The 18,145-nt window shown below is 35.9% G+C and overlaps 1 protein-coding gene across 1 annotated transcript; it reads right to left on the bottom strand.

Annotated features, from left to right (window-relative positions):
* Positions 1–2,071: 2,071 nt before the first annotated feature.
* On the bottom strand, positions 2,072–7,890 carry LOC119270601 (DIMBOA UDP-glucosyltransferase BX9-like). The gene is made up of 2 exons (XM_037552614.1): positions 7,209–7,890; positions 2,072–3,025 (listed from the first exon to the last, which is right to left on the bottom strand). Exons 1-2 carry the CDS (start codon positions 7,705–7,707, stop codon positions 2,136–2,138), a joined length of 1,389 nt encoding a protein of 462 aa, XP_037408511.1. The 5' UTR covers positions 7,708–7,890; the 3' UTR covers positions 2,072–2,135.
* Between the last annotated feature and the right edge of the window lie 10,255 nt (positions 7,891–18,145).

The following is an 18,145-nucleotide window of genomic DNA, read 5'->3' as shown; positions in this document are numbered from 1 at the left end:
TTGCTCATTATTAGAAAGCTATTTTTACTCTGATTTGTCTACTCCATCTCAATGGTGGTCACTCTATATACAAGTATGGTCTTACATGCAGTTGCACTCGACTCCATGTGCCATCTATATTTATTTTACGATTCATCCTTGGGGCTTGCATTTAATGGAAATGTTCTATATTCCCTTTCAACCGATTCTTGCTCTAGTGTATTTTTTGATTTCTTTATTGTTTGCTTATCCTTTCTTTCCAAATTTCCTTGCACCATAGGATATGCTTCTAGGTTGCCGCTACTTGTTACCACAATGAAATCGACTATTTTTTTATAGTTTTGCTCGGTGTGTGAGTTGTTCGATCCTGCCAAAAATATATACTTTGATCACCAATTCACTGCTTTCTGACTGGCCCATTATTCCAATGATAAGTTATGACTTTTAGCACAGGGCCTCAGTTGAGGGACTATAATACACAGGTCAGCCCACTCGTGTGCATCTCTAATGACTTACATTGTTGCGAGCTAAACTAGTATATACCTTAATTTCTCTATTTCCATAAAGAAACATAGATTATGTTTGTGGACTAAGAATTTTGCAAAGGAAATGCTAACAAAGCATTGCTATAAGCTGATCATTTAACTACACAAATTGTTCCAACAGGTCATAATTATTTTTCATGCAAGCGAACTTTTTTGTTTGACAAATGTTGCATCATTCATAAAAAAGATTTTTAATCATCTCAACAGAAGAGTTCATATGGCTTTTGGAAATGTGCCACTAGTTAAAGAAAAAAGTCCTGTTACTGACTTAAAACGTCTATCTCGCATCAAGAAATGTAATGCTACTTCAAGAAGAATGTTCACCAATCTCGACAAAATTGTAAACATGTCATTCAAAAATGTGTTGCGGGTTCAAGAAAAATGTCCCAACTATCCATCCAGCATCACGGAAATATCCAAGAAAAATGTTATAACTATTGAAGACACATCCAAAAGCATTCTAAAAAATATAGGGAACGTGAGACTGGATTTTTTGCTCTGGGGCTCCATGGAGCAAAAACAATTCGAAAATCAACTTTCTAAATTTCAAGAAAAATCTGAAAATAAACACACAAGTTCTTGTAGATGTATACATGATACGTGTGAAATTTTATCATGAAATGTGTTTCGATGTGATTTGTACAGAAAGAACAAAAAACATGTACTTTTATAGTGAATAGTACATGTGCTAGAAATACATGATTTTGCCTTTTTTGTGATTCGCATAAAAAATTATTTCGCCATGAAACTTTGCAAACAAGTAGTATACATCCATATGTATGCTTGAATTTTTTTTCATAATTTTTAAAACCTATTTTTTTAACTTTTGTAACAAATGGCTCCATGGAGCTCGAGTTCATTTAGTAATTTCCGCGGGAACATCACATATAAGAGAAAAGGACATGACTCAACATAGGCAAAATAACAAAAAATAAAAATTTTACACATCTAAATGATTATGTTGTTCCATTAGTGCAATGTCATGAATCTACATGATTCCCCTAATTTTATATGTCCCTCTCCATCTAATGTGACGGCTTCCTAGTGTATACTCAACTAACTCGCTAAACATTTTATTTCACTCGCTCGAAGAATAGTTGTGTTTTAATATTGTGTCATCCATGTTCTTCGCATCACCTTACATTTAATTCTTTAACTTAATATTGTTATGCTGGAAATTTTTCCGGTTGCCAGATATTAAATGGTAATGAATGGAATATCAATTTGCTAGTTTCTAAATATTTGCAAAGTTTTAGCATGTTTATAGAAAAACTTATGAACATCTACAAACTAAAAATATACAATATGATATTTTTACTATGTATTTAATGGTACTAATTTGGTACGTAGTTAGTGATAATTTTTCAACTTCACACAGTTTGACTTGAGATAAAAAAATTATAGATCTTCTTTTTAAGCACATATGAAGTATGTTATAACTCTATAATATAACATAAATAATATTGTGTGCGAAATGAAATTATGAGGAATTTGCAGAAATGTATTAGGCAATATGTAAGAGTTCACACATATGCCAAACAAGTCCATGTACGGTAACAACATTCTAAGTTTCAGGAATGAATTCATATGAAAATACAAAACAAGTCTCATCTAAATGGAACAAGGTAATGACATCATAAAATTCACCAACAAATTGATTCTAGTTTCTGAAGAGCCTCCTTTCTTCATACACTCGGTTGCTTTGTCCTCGAGATCTTTCGCCCTCCACCTCATCTCTCCACCTTCTTCGTGGCAAAACAACTTTCTAACACTCCTCTCAATCTTCCCCCTCTCCAACTTTCCCTCTAACTCAAATCCTACCTTCCAGACCTCCTGGACATACCTGGCATTTATCATCTGATCGGCAAAATGGGGTCTACATATCATCGGAACACCCTCACATATGCTTTCCAACGTCGAGTTCCAGCCGTTATGGGTCCAAAAGCCACCAACCGCTTGGTGCCCAAGAACTTCTTGTTGAGGGGCCCAACTCACCACCATTCCCCTACCACGTGTCACCTCCTCAAAGCCTTCAGGTAGGCCTACCTTCCCTGAACATTGAACCAAGTTTGGGCTAATCACCCAAAGAAATGGCATGCAACTATTGGCCAAGCCCCATGCGGTCTCCACTAGCTCTTCCTGGGTCATGGATGCCAAGCTCCCAATGCTCAGAAATAGAACGGACTTCGCCTCCTGCTTATCCAGCCAATTCAAACAAGTTTTGTCTGCATCCAACAGGCTGCTCTGGGCACTTGGAGATATTTTGTGAAGCGGACCAACTGCGTACACTGGGACACCTAGACCATGGATGATCTTTTGGAGGTCGGCGCCTTCAAGCTCACTAAAGGTGTTAATGATGACACCAGAAGAATACCTCGCAGATTCCATAATGCGTTCAAGGCAATTGGACATTGTTTCATGCGGAGTTGTGGTTGAGAAGACCATGTCTCCTAGCTGGAGTGGTTGGAGATCATCCAGTGGCATGTTCAATTGCGCATGATCTGAAAATTTGGTAAAAAAAATGGCCAGTCATTGGTTGACTATTTGAGAATGCACCATTAGAAAATTAGGAACCTTAAACATGTGAGTCGGGTTTTCAACAAATGTTGATACTTGTAGGTGATTGTGGTTGTGTGTGGTAGTGTAGATATGTAATGTGAGTAATAATTTGTGCTTATAAAATGTTCTATATCCATAGGTAGCTACTTTTACTTCGCTTTTTCTTCTTCCATCTTAATGCAAGTCACCCCATCGGTATACTCTTACCATGAGTCTTACCAAATACCAGTTGTGTTATTTTTTGGTGTTTGAGGAGGAAAGTAGGTTTCCTATTGCGTATTATCTTAATTTTTGAGCATGAACGGACGGGTTGGGGTACTACAAGGCTTATGCCTCTAAGAAAAACAAGAATATACAGAAGCAAATCATATCATATCAAACGAAGGAATCAATACAATGAGTTGTGTTAAATTGAGGCGACTCTTTTGCATGAAATTTCACTTCACTCCATGTGCCATCTATTTTTCTGTATGACTCGTTCTTGGAGCTTGCACTATCTCCCTTTCAATTGGTGCTTGGTTCAGTGGACTTTTTGGTTTTAGCATTTCTTTTCTAAATTTTATTGAACCATAGGATATGTTGCTTGGTTGTTGCCACTAGTTTCTTGGAGCCGCACCTCGGTACACGGTACTTTTCGAGTATTCAAGCGACTGGCTGTATCAACCACAGTCAAATTTATGACAAAAAAGAAGTCCCATTTATCGTTTTCCTTATGAAAACATTCAATTATAGTCGTCCTTACTTTGTGTGATTGCTTTTTTATGGTCATTTTCGGTAATTAGCTATCGTGGGTACTTCCGGTTAGACGCACATTGCGTCAAATGGCTACAGTTCTGCAAAGAGCTCACCTATGGCGCGCCCATTTAGTCAGCATGGATATCGGTTTTTGGAACCTTCTCAAAGATTCATAGCCTTTTTTCATGTTGTTTCTTTTACCGGTTTTCTATGGTTTCTTTTTTACAAAAATCTTTTAAAAAGTTAAGAAATTTGAAAAATTGTTTCCAATTTTGAAAGATGTAGGACAATAAAAAAAATCATGTTTAATCATTTTCGGAATTTTAAAATGATAATATTTTCAAACTTTATTCATAAATTTTAAAAAATGTTCAGGAATTTTACTAAAAAATGGTTCTAAAATATCCATGTTATCAAAATTCATTCACAAATGTAAAAATATTCATGTTTCAAAAAATGTTGGAGAATTTTAAAAATGTACTTGTTCTCAAAATTTTGAAATTATAAAAAATGTACCGAGTTTCAAAATTTGGACTTCCACAAAATTGCATTTTCCAAAAAAATCTTAGAAATTTCAAAAAAAATTGTGTTTTCAAAATATTATAGCTTTTGTAAGAAATATTCGTATTTTCAATAAAACAAAAAAAAGAGGAACATAAAGAATTGATATCTATAGTTACTGGGTCACTACAGTGACCGGTTCACTATGGTGGTAGTTGTTGCAACGAACCAACTTGATACGGTGCACTAGTCAGTACATCGGTCGCTACAATACGCGTTAAGTGGGCCAGACCAATTGTGGCCTCGCATGTGCATTGGATTCTTATTTGAGGCAAAATGCGTCATATAGGGGCTTCCGCTACCTTTGATTGGAAAAAAAGGAGCTTTCGCTACCATGATTGATCATGTCTGAAAAAATAGGCTTGATATATTCGTTACTTTGGCCCGGGGCTGTTACTAGATTGATAGGCCATGGCTTTGTTGGCACGAGAGCCATGAAATCACTAATTAAGGGGTTACCCTTGTAAATGTCACTCCCACTTTCTCTGTTGCTGAGAAATAACGCACTATATTTGCCCCACTTGTCACAAACTAGGAGTTTTCCTTTTTTTTAATAGATTCATTTTTTAACGGTTTATCTCTTGAACCATGCGTCCAAAGCCCTAACCATTTTCATTGTTGGATTTCTTGCGTTGAGATCTTTGAAACTAGATCACAAGTTAATAGGTTTATGTGAACTTTAAAAAATGAAATACGTGGAATAAAAAATCAAACAAAAAAGAAATAAGAAACAGGAAGAGAACAGAAAAACAAAATATGAAAACCTAAAACCAAAAAAGACAAAAAAATAGAAAAAGGAAACTAAATAAACCAGAACCTTGAAACACAGTCGTGCTCCTCTAATAGCATAGGTCGTATTTTCCTGAATAATCAATTATGAGCCGGGGCTCATCTGCTCCTGGTGAACAGTAAATTCAAAAAAAAATACTAAAACCCAAAAGAAAATCTGGAATTTTTTACGTTGAAGATGTTCGACCATGTGATGTCCGTGTCAAATTTCAGCTCGTGGCAAACAAAATTTGGTCCAAACGGTGCGCAAACTGTAAGCTTTTTCACAGGCACCAAATTTGTCTTTTTATCAAGAGCTATTGAAATGTCCAAACTCCGCGAAATTCAGCGTGGATTTCACGCAAATGAGTCACAAACAAAAAAACTGATTTTTTTTAAAGAAATACTATTTTAAACGATTTTACCTTGCATCCTAATGTGCAGATGCACTCCGCTTCTGTATTTTCCCCAGTTTTGGGGAAGAACAACTATGCATCTCGTGGAAGCACAGGCTATGCTTCTCACGAAAAAGCGCTGCTTCGGCAAAAAAAAATCCTCCAAAACTAGGGAAAACAAAGAAAAAAATTAAGAAGCCAAAAAGGCGAAAAAACCCAAATAAAACCCAAAAACGCGTGGAAAATACTGAAAACGCGAGGGTGCACCCAAAGTGTGACATGCGACGGGGGTTGGGCGCATCAGTTGACACGCTCCTAACCCAAGAAAGAGACCTTTGCGGTAGCCCTCCAAGGCATAACCCTTAATTAGATACTCCGCAAGAGTCGTAGGTTTTTTTAGTGGAAGGAGAGACGTAGTTGAGGGACCCCCCTAGCGCTGCTCACTTGGGCTGGCCCACGATATGTTTCTATGTAGCATCTCTAACGCTTTACATCGATGTGAGCTGAACTAGTTAGCCAGTGTGCAGTTTGCTAAAAAAAGGTAGCTAGTCTGTTCTAGAAGTGTATCTTAATTTCTGGATTCCATAAAGAAAACATAAATTCTATTAATGCACTAAGAAACTCGAAAAAAAACACAAACAAAGCATTAGTACAGGTTGTTCTGATGGGTCATAAAAAGTTGTTCCATGCTAAGGAACATTTTGTTTTGACAAATGTTGCATCATTTCTTTTAAAAAAATAAAGCGTCGCAACAAAAGCGTTCAACTGGTTTTCGAAAATGTTCCTCTGGTTGAAGAAAAAAATTCCAATGTTTAACTTCATCTCACATTAGGAAGTGTAATACTAGTTCAAGAAAAATGTTCGACAATGTCAATATAATTATAAACACGCCTTAAAAAATGGGCCGCTAGTTCAAGAAAAACTTTCCAACTGTTACATCAAACTGCGGCGGTTTTTTAAATGATGTGTTCACCTTAAGTTAGAAAATATGTCAATAGTTCAGAACAATGCCCCATACATTAAATGATGTTTTTCATCCAGCGCCATAGAAATGTCCACCAAAAATGTTGTAACTATTCAAAACACATCCAAAAGCGTCGTAGGAAATTTTAGGCACGTCATATATAAAAGGAAATTACTTGATGACTCAACATTGGTAAAACACATAAAGGAATATTAATGTAGTGAAGGAGAAAAATAACAAAAAATGTCATGCATCTAGATAACTACGTTGTACTTGTACCATCGGTTACAATGTCATGCATCTCAATGATGCATCTAAATTGCTATGTCACCTCTCTGTCTAATGCAATGTTTGCTATTGCATACTCATCTAAATTGCTAAACATTTTATCTCACTCACTGAAAGCATATCTTGTTTTTCCTTATTAATGCATAGATATAAATGGGTGTATTATGTTTACTTCATATATTAAACAAAAGTATTTCGTATTAAGGATTTATATGGTGTTTGTATACAAAATTTATAATTATCTGAATTTTCTACTTTTCTGTGTTAAAAGTCTAATTGAAGTAGGCATTCTCAAGGCTAAAGTTTTACTTGCATCGGCTAAAAAAAGTTGCAGTACTACTTGCATGTCAACTGTCCCGATGCAGAAAGTGCTGCGAACTGTTTGTTTGTTAGGTAGGTGTGGTAGTACAGTACCTTGTAGCGGGAGGAGGCCCTTGTCGCACAGCGCCGGGAAGGCCATGTAGGCGACGAGGCAAGCGGCGCCGCCCGTGCGAAGCACCAGCGTCGGCACGCCGAGCCGGTCGGCGACCACCTGCATGCCTCGGAGGTTGGAGTCCAGCACCAGGCACGCCGGCCGCGCTCCCTCCTCCTCCTCCAGCACTTCGCGGAGGCTGTTCTGGAAAGCTCCTTGCAGGCGCTCGTTGAAGCGCAGCAGCGCCCCGACGAAGTCAGCATCGCTGCCCGTAGGGACGAGGTCGGCGGCCGGCACGCCGGCTCCGACGGGCACGAAGCGGTACCCCGCCACGGAGTCCGGCGCGTTGAAGGCGGCGTGGAAGATGGTGACGCGGAGGCCCCGGGCGTGCAGCACGGCCGCCAGCTGCAGCATCGGGCTCAGGTGGCCCTGGAACGGCAGCGGGAACATGAGCACGCGCCGGCCGGGGATCGCCGGAGCCTTCCCCGCCTCGCTGGCCATGGCTTTTGTTAGGGAGGGGAGTGCCTGATTGGTGATGGAGATATCGATCCGTATAGTGTTTGGTTCCTATATATACAGGGAACGTAATCATTAGTAGTAGTTGGATGGATTTGGATTGGATCGAAATAAAAGAGGATCGTGTGATTAGAGCGCAATGAATCGGTTAGAGCGGGAGAGAATGGATGGATATGGGATGCCAGCACGAGGATTCGAGTGCGTGCTTTGTTTAGGGAGAAAACAGGCCGACCGTCCTGAGTCCTGACGGCGACCCAAACGGACGCGAGTATTGTTCACCTTTTATCCCTTTGATGAGTAGGGAACACGGACAGCGGGGACACGGCCACACGGGGGACATGCGGATATGGCGTTGTTACCCAACGGTAATATCCCATTTGGTGAGATGTCCGCCCACGTCATTCGTCAAACACCTAGAAGGCGCAGCCGACGCCAGCGTCAACGACGAGCATGATCAATTCAGACAGACCCAAGTATCTCTCCTTTCTAAATTCATATAAAGAATCACCTTAGTATAATTTTTCTTTTAATAATTTAGTTGTGTGCATTCTCAATGTCTTGACTAGTTCTTGACTTTGTATTGGTGCAAAGGCCATTTGTACATTCAAAAAAAAATTAATGTTATGATTTGTAAGGCACTTAACATATATATTTTTGGTATAATGTATTGTCAACATTAAATCTCCAAATATATCCATGAAGGTAATACCAAATTTACATTAATATATTAATCCTTATAAGAAAATGGCATAATGTATTAGTAATCGAAACTCTTATAATCATGGACCGTACAATTTTAGATCTCTTTATCAGAATTATTCGGTCCTGTCCCACGGGTTAGGTGCTTAGCTCAAGGTGGAAGGTGAAGCCTAGTAAATTGATGGAAGCATCTCAAACCTATGCAGAGGGCCGCATTCGCTGATTTAATAGGTTGGAGATTCTCCCGAATACCTGAACATCGTGTTGGTTACAAACTTGATTCGAACATAAAAAGGGATAAGGAAAGCTAACAACCTGACAAGATCCTAGCCGACACGCACACACGTGCTAATCTAACATGTTTAAAATGATGCAATAGTTCAAACTCTAACAACCTCTCTTAATCACAACTTTCTCAAGTCGAGATTACATTTTAATTCTTTCGAATTCTCGTGGGCAATGCTTCTAAAGTCATGTGTAACTTCATTTCTTCAATGAATAAATCAAACGTACATCAACATGTTGGTGCCTCGCCCTCTCACAAAGTGCAAGTCTATTTTTATGTGTTTCGTATGGGTATCAAACACTAGGTTAACACATAAATGGGTATCGCCTAAATTATCGCACCTAATACAAGGAGTTTTTGCTTGAGGCACTCCAAGTTTGGCGAGCAAAGACTGGACCAAAATGATTCATGTCGTGGCATTTTCAAGGGATTTATATTATGCTTCGATACTTGATCTTGACATTGTTGTGTGTTTCTTAGCATACCATGAAAATAAGTTTAGTCGAAAAAAATATTGTAAATAACTAGTTGATCTTCTACATATATCATCCAAGCTTCCACCTCAATCCACATCAGCGAAGACATTTTCCAAGGTAGGTGATGACTTATTAAATGTCAAATCAACACTCAAAGTGTTCATGACATACCTCAAAATATGTTCTGCAACAGTTCATTAAACTATGATAGGGGAATGCAGAAATTGGAATACCTTACTTACAATGAGAGGGATATCAAGTTTAGTGATACTCAAGTGTTGAAGTGCACCAACTATGCTCCTACTTGTTGTGATATGTTCTTATCCCAAGGGTTCTCCCTCAAGAACCGGCAAGTTTTCAGTGTTTTGAGAGTTGAGATGGAGAAGGCTTAAGCCCCTACATTCCAACTGGAGTCAAAAGATCTAGTGCATATTTTCCCTGTGATGGCACCATCCTCAATCTTCTTAATTACAATCGCGCAGAGAAATCTAATCCTCCCAAGTTCTTCACGACAAAGTATGTGTTTAATAGGTTTTTTGCTTCTTCATTAGATGAGCTAGTGATGATAACTATGTCATCAGCATAAATAAGCACAAAATTACTACTCCAAATTTAATATAAATGGGTACTGAAGTATCAAACTTGGAATGAATATAACCATATATTGAAGATTTGAGCTTAAATGATAATACCATCCCCTAGGAGCCTATTTAAGTCCACATAAGGTCTTGTCAAACTTACACACCTACTAGGGTCATAAACAACACACACACGCGTGCGCACACACAAACACTAGATACAACAAGAGACAAGATCTTGCTTAAGTCCATATAAGGCATTGTCAAACTTACACACATGGAATGGTGCATGGTTATCTTCAAACCCAAGCGGTTCTTTCATGTAAACATCATCTTCCAAATATGAAAGTGACAATAATCGGGGTATTTACATGTATTAATTAGGCATTAATGTTGTTATCTCGTGCTTCGTAAAAGTAGCTCCTTGATTACCACTAATTTTCATTAGGATCACACAAAAATGGGGGGTTGGACAAAAGATGTTGTGCAAGTACTTATTGCTAGCATGTACAACCACATATGAAGTACATGCCTACATGAGTGGATAAATTTGAGCTATATTATTAGCAGCCTATGTACCGTTGTTGTTTAATTGATTCAATCCAGCCAATGTCCCGTTATCCATCCTCATGCCTACGCTTTTGATAATTATTGCTCTCGTTAAGGTCTTTGTACTTAGCAACTATTGGATATTGCTGCTTTCTGTTACTTTATTGCCATCAAACTACGGCCACTCCATCACATTTGCTACTAATAAACTCTCATGGGCAAGTATTTGTTTTCAAGTGTAGTTGAATTGACAACTCAATTGCTGAAGCTTATATATATTATTTGGATCCCCTTGTATTGAATCAATAGATTTGGGTTTCCATACTTCTCATCGACTGTTGCAACCCCCTACACTTGTGGGTTATCACCAGGCTAATTGAAGTGTGATCACACGCCTCTGCTATTCTCGTACAAGGCTATAGACAAATAGACATATGACTCCGCACCATACAGGCCATGTACAGGGTGAGGCGGGAGAGTTAATCTATTGATCATCACAATTTTTTTTGCCACCTTGATCAAAGATAGATTAAGGATAGAGCTAGTCCTATTAGCAAAATTTCTTTGTGAAGTAGAACGGCGATATTAGCACATATGGTTTGAAACGGGAACAAGTTTTCATAAAAAGCAATATCCCTACATATATAAACTCATCTAGAATGAACATCAAGGCACTTGAATCCCTTATGAAGAGCAATATAGCCTAGAAAACACACTACTTATATCTAAAATAAAGTTTGTGGGCATTGTAGGGCCTACAATTTGGCCAATGAATACACGCAAATATGTGAACAGATGCAGAATCATGTCTGGTAACTAGGGGGCATTCAATGGTTGTCAAAAAGTTGATGACTCGGGTTGGCAACATGCTGATGAGATGGGTTGCAATAAGGAATGCTTTGCCCAAAAAATTTAATGGCATAGAAGCATTTGCAAGAGTAACTCTACTTCAACAATGTGTTAATTTTTTAGAAATCTGTTGAACCATTTTGTTGGTGATCATGGTGTAATAGACATGATGGGGAATTATTTCTTAAGGAACTTAAGTTTTCATATTGGCCACCCCGATTATATTGTGCAACAATATTTTTTCTATCAAATTCTACTCAACAAGTGCTTGAAATTTATGAAAATATCTGAAAACCATTAGATATCTTCTTAATAAGAGATATCCATATATACTTGCTAAAGTCATCAATGAAACTTGCATAGTAGGTATATAATGAGTAGGGTGTTTTGGTAAAAAAAAATCGTAAAAAGAAAATTAAAACAAATTGTGCGGTAGAAAATTTGATGCCTGGGGTCCGCTCCAAATTTCAAGTCATTTGGGCATTTGAGCAGTTCTCAGAAAAAAAGACTAATCGGACCAAAATAATACATGAATAGTAAACATTTTTACAAACCCTTAATTTGTCTTTTTTGCTGAGAGCTCCTCGGATGTCCAAATGATTTGAAAATTGGAGTGGGCCTCACGCATCAAATTGTCTACCTCACAAAAAATGTAATTTTTTTGAATTTTTCTAGTATTTATTTTGATTTTTTTCAGCGTGGGTGCAGATGAACTCGGGTGCAGAGATGGATTTTTGGTATATAATCCAATAGAGATAGGAGTTGGTCCCCATGCATCACCCAACACAAGCTCTGAAGAACAAGTAGAAAGAATATTTGAGACATGGTATGTAAGTTGACGACTTCTGCCTTTTTAACATGAACACACACTAACTCGGAACTAGACTCGCCACAAAAGGGAGTTTATTATTCCTGAGAATTTGTTGATTATGGAGGACGATGAATTTCCTAGGTGGCTATGCCACCTTTACATAGATGGTGTGGTGACACTAAGAACTTACTACTTGATCTCCTAACTTGAGGGACTAGAGAATAAAGTACTCCTTCACTTTTGTCTCGCTGAATTATTTTTTCCATTACCTATTGATAAGAAAAATTAGGTGAAACCCAACATAGACTTGGTTCTCAATGGCAGGACGATTAAGAAAAAACAAGATTCTTTGATGAACTAGAAACATGAAGGATATTTTTAAGATGATGATTATGTTTCTTTCAATAATTGAATAGCCAACATGACTTATTCTCGTACCCAATCCATTGGTTCTATCCACCCGATATTGTATGTGATACTTGTCACAAATCATCAGTTATCAAGATCTCTATGATCTGATCAATGGCCTCATTGTTAGCGTACACCAATTTGTGTTGACGCAATAAGTGGTGTTGGCAGACCAACAACCTCCTCTTCTTGTTGATAGAAATTGTCGTAGCACCACTAGCAATCCGACACATTTTGGCTAGACTTGCCACATATTTGGCAAATCAGTCAAGGCTTAGTCCCGCTCTTACTACTGTTGTCGATGTTAGGGTCCCTAGGAGAGCACCCATAATGATGGCATTAGAGCGACGCTCGTGGATGTTTCCATGTGGCCACCGTTTTTGTGCACCTAGAGGAAAGCATTGTCCCCAAGAAGTGAATCTCGTGTACTAACGTGAAGCCGAGTTCATTGAGGACTTCAAGTTGCTGCTTGAGCCTTGGAGCAGAACCATCTGCATGCCAGAATTTGGCATATGTCATGTAGCTCACCCAAAATAGTAGACTCACTTGGGGGCGAACTTGTTATACCCGCACCTTGGACATGTCCCAAGCCTCAGTCCCGGCATTTACCTGAACTCCGACGAGCTCCCATGGCATGAAAATAACTGGAACGGCAAGACCGGGGTGCTCCTATTCTCCGCCTTCAACGGGTAGTCTCCCTTATAACGCATGGGGACGCAAGGGTAGGCCGACCCATTTGCGCATGTAGCTCCTTCGCATGTATGTGTTCGCTACATCATGTTTGCAAGATGTGCATGAAAACATATCGCTTCAGTATTGCGAAAAAGGTACATGTATTACTACGGGTTCACCACACATCCACCAATATTATTTTCTTTTCCTAATAATCTAAAAAATGTCAAGATTCTAAAAATATGTATCAAATATAAAAAATGCTCACAAAACTTTTAAAAAATACTAATGAATACAAAAAGAGTCACAAATTTGAAAGAAAGTACAAAAATATAAAAAAGTTCGTATTCACAAAATTATAAATTTTCCTAAATTTTAAAATGTTTGTAGATTTTAAGAAATATTCATAAATTAAAAAAATGTTAACAAGCACAAATTGATCATGGATTTGAAAAAACTGTTCACCATTTAAAAATAGTTCATAATGTTAAGAAAGTATTCATGAATTAAAAAGGGGAAAATAATAAGAAAACACAAAGAAAAACCTAGTAAAAACTAGCATTAGAATCAGAAAAAAAAAACTGGCAGAAAGCTTCCTCGAACAAGGAAACACATTGTGGGATGAAGATACATGGGCCTCCCCATACCCCAAACGGAGGATGAGTGGGATGGACGTTTTGTTTGTAATAAATAAATACTTCCTCCGTCCAATAATATAAGACCTTATTACATATATTGGATGTAATAAGGTCTTATATTACGGAGGGAGTGATACTTTACAAAAGGATGTAAAATCAAATCATATGTGCGAGTTATGTCTTGCTTGTTCCAAGACTTAGCTCTAACTAACCTATGGTGCGACGTCTTGCATTGTCTGAGTGTGGCGGTCCATTGAAGTGGTTTGTGGGAACGTTCGGAATACCGGTTCATGGAAACCTTCCACCGATTTTGTCTGGTTTCAGCAAGGTTTCGTGCGTGTTTTATCTATGTTATTTTACTTGATTTTTCTCTCTTTTCTTTTTTTCAAATACTTGTCGACCTTTTTAACATGTTATACATTTTTCATAGAAATGACTAGACTGTTTTTCATACATGTTTAATTTTTTAACATGTTATAAACATATTTTTGAACTGTGCGAGAACTTTTGTAAACGACATGAACATTCTTTGATTGGTCTGACACATGTTTTTATTATGATAATGTTTTTCTTACATTGTAGGACTTTTTAACATGCCATGAATATATTTATTAAACACGTCAGCATTTTTCTAAAATGTCATACACCATTTTGCATTATGGCACAATTTTTTTCCTCAAATTACATGAAAACTCTTAAATTGTATGAAAATGTTTTTGAAAAGTGTGAACATTTTAGAAATGCCATAAATAATTTTTCCCATTAACTGGACAGGTTTTGTCACTGCATGAATTTTTTTTCAAATGTGCAACGAATGCTTATTAAATTTGAAGTAAATTAAATTTTTGAACATACATATTTAGAATATTGAGAATATAAAACAAACTAAAAAAATTAAAAATACACACCTACGTAACAAAATCTCAGAATCTTATTTAGCAGGCCTAGTTGATCCTCGGGGTTGCGTCAAACTCACAGCCACTATAACTCGCACTAAGCGAGACGAAAGGGCCTGTTGCGTCGAACGCTGATAGAGCGCCCGGGACTCGACCCATCGACTCCTGTATTGATTGTGACGGCTGCTAGCCACTGCACAACAACTATTCTTTTGTTTATTTCATTGTTTTATCGACTTTTTATTATCTTTTGTATTTGTTTATTTTTGTTTCTACACATTTTGTTAATGCATGATCAACATTTTTCCTATGTATTTGTAACATTTTTAAATACATGGTAAAAAATTTGTATACATTTTTAACATTTTCCCAATGTTTGATTAATAGTTTCTCAATAAAAAGATTAACATTTTTTGAATACATAGTCAATATTTTCCTATACATATTTAAAGTTTAACAAAAATTGTTCAAAATTTTTATCAAATGCTTGATTAACCTTTTTATATAGGCAAAACTGATAAAAACCCTTTATATACATGAACTAATATTTTCATCATTTACTTCATACATGGTCAACATTTTTTCTATCCACATTTAAGGTTTCCCAAATGCTTGACTAAATTTTTTCAAATACTTGTTCAAAATTTTCTGAAATACTTGATTAACATTTTTAAATACATGTTCAACAATTTTTTCAAATGCTTTATTAACATTTATATATACATGATCAAAACATTCATCATTTTTGAATAAGTGATCAATATTTTTTGTATACACGTACAACATTGTCCGAATGATTGTTCAACATTTTCGAAATACTTGTTCAACATTTTTAATATTTATTCAATATTTTTCAAATACTCGTTAAACATTTTTCAAATAATTGTTAAAAAAATTCAAATACTTAATCAATTTTTTTCAAATACCCGGTATTTTTTTTTCAAATACTTAATCAACATTTCAAAAGAACTAATACAAAAAACAAAAATAAAAAAGAGTTTGTGGCCAATGCTCGCGTGGCCGCCCATCACGGTCACCCCATCAGCGAATCCGAAGGCTGACTTGCTGAAGACGAGATATAGGGCCGCTCCGTCAAACATGCGTGTTTTCGCTGAAGGGTGGTTGCAACCACAGCGAGGTGTTAAAGTAGTGCAATGAAATGGCTTTTCTGGTATATTTTTTTCTTTAGCTGGTTTTTCCTCTTTTTTCTTTTTCTATTTTCATTTTTGTGCTTTTTTTCTCTTCTTTTGTTGTTCTCTTTCCTTTTCCTAGTCTTTCATTTTATACTTTTTCCGTTTTTATCTTAATACATTGTTAATGATTTAAAAAATTATTCATGGATTTCAAATTTTGTTTAATTTTGATAATTTCATACGATACAAAATTTGGTCAGCGTGTATCACAAAATGTTCCATATTTATTTCAATATTGTCCAGCATATATAAATTTAATTTCAATCTGTAGTTAAAAATTGTTCAACATATATTACAAGATTGTTAAAGGTATATTTAAAATGTGTTCATTATATATCTAAAAAATGTTGACTGTGTATTTTAAAAAAAATCAGCGTATATTAAAAAAGTTCAAGATATATTTGAAAGCTATTCATCGTATATAATAAAATTCAACAAATGTTTGGATTTTAAAAAAAATCGCGTTTTGAATAATTATTCACGATTTTCCAAAAAAAAACGTTTTAAGAGTTTGTTCGAGTGTCACAAATAATTCAAGAAAAACTTTATTCATTTATGTTTAGGAAGATTAATATATGAATCTATCACTCTACATAATAATTTTAATTTATGCAATAATTTAAGACATACTCTGTTGCTAGTGCATCGGTGCACAATGCGGCTATCTAGCATCAATCACTGTATTTTTTCTTCACAACTTATATTTACGTTCGCTCTTGGGAATGAGCCGGTCCGTTTTGCGTGAATCCTTCAGCGAAAGCTTCTCATTTTGACGCTCACGAGCGTCGAGCAGTAGCTCTCCAAAATCATATACAATGCTCCCGTTGATTCGCATTGTCGATGTTTCACATAGAGCCGAACGGACATCGACTAAACCGGGTCGGCCATTTAGCAAGTCAATTTCCTTGGTTGTTGAGGCATTGAAAACTTCTAGAAGGTTCCAACACGGCCTTTCCAATTTCCTTTTTAATTTTTTAATTTATTGTTTTTCTTTCCTTTGGTTTTTTAAATGGTCGTGTTTGTAAAAAAATTGGGATTTTCAAAGAAAGTGAAATTTTAGAAAAACATCAAAAATTCAAAAACATATTCAGGATTTTTAAAAAGCTATAGGTCTTCCTGGAATGTTATAAAAGTTTGAAATTTTAAAAAAGCTATAGGTTTTTTATATAAATGTGCATTTTTAACTAAAATGTTCATAATTTTTAAGCGATGAATCACAATATTTTTAGAAACTATTCAGTTTTGTTTTAATTTATGATTTTAACATTTCCTACTGCAGATGTTTTTCCTAGAAAACTGGCTAGAAATGGCCCTGGTATAGAAAAAGGTTATAGTACATGGGCTGGCCTAAATTATGCGTCATGTCCGAATGGGCTGAAATATAGCTTTAAACAGGGACGGCCCACCATAGCATCACCTCTACCGTTCGCTCTGGTGGGCCGGCCCAAAATATTTATTTTTTCAAAGCTTTTATCTACAGTGCATTTACTAAAACAACAACAGTGCATACTCGGTTTGGAAACCTTCCATTCGGTTTAGGTATGTTCCGACAATTTATGTTCTCTGCTGGTTTTAATTCGTTCATTTTCTGTTTTTATTAACGTTTTCTCCTTTTTCTATTTCTTTAGTTTTTATTTTTTCTATTTTTCAAGTACATGTTAAATTTTTTGAAGTCATGTTGCACAATTTAATATACAGGTTTAACATTGTTTGGATACACTCTATTGTTTCTCAAATGCAGTATATGTTAAACATTTATCCCAATACATATAGAACATTTGTCAAATGAACATTGAACATCTTTTTTGACTATGTACATTGAACATTTTTCAAATGCACAACAAACAATTACTAAACACACACTGAACATTTTTCAAAAATTTCATTAACTTCTCTAAAACGTGGTACATGTTTTAAATGTTATTAACATTTGTTAAATAAGAGGTGAGCATTTCAAATACACAATGAAGATATTTAAAACATACATTTTTAACACTTTTTAAAACATATGTTGAACATATTTCTAATACATGTCAAATATTTTTATAATACATGATTAGTAAGATTCAATATGTTTAAAACTTTTTAGATACACAGTGAAATTTTTTGGAATACACTATGAACATATTCTTTAATACACGACAATGATTTTTGTAAACACATGATGAACATTTTTCAAAATATTATGAACATCTTTTAAACTTCATGAGTATTTTTATGAATGGTAAGAACATCTTCTAAATATCATGAACAAATTTTTGAACGTGTGAATATTTTTTTGAATATAACTTTATTTTTGTATGAATATTATTTATAAATATCTTGGAAGCTACAAAAACAAGTGTAAATCACCGTTGGTACCCCAAAA

This window comes from Triticum dicoccoides, chromosome 3A (assembly GCF_002162155.2).
Source record: "Triticum dicoccoides isolate Atlit2015 ecotype Zavitan chromosome 3A, WEW_v2.0, whole genome shotgun sequence".
Taxonomy (NCBI): domain Eukaryota; kingdom Viridiplantae; phylum Streptophyta; class Magnoliopsida; order Poales; family Poaceae; genus Triticum; species Triticum dicoccoides.
This window is presented reverse-complemented; position numbering and strand designations above follow the sequence as displayed.

Excerpts from the sequence above, each read along its gene's own strand:
- LOC119270601 (XM_037552614.1), bottom strand. The coding sequence starts at position 7,707 with ATGGCCAGCGAGGCGGGGAAGGCTCCGGCGATCCCCGGCCGGCGCGTG. Across the intron at positions 3,026-7,208 it reads GGGCCTCCTCCCGCTACAAG|ATCATGCGCAATTGAACATG; the intron begins GTACTGTACTAC and ends CCAAATTTTCAG.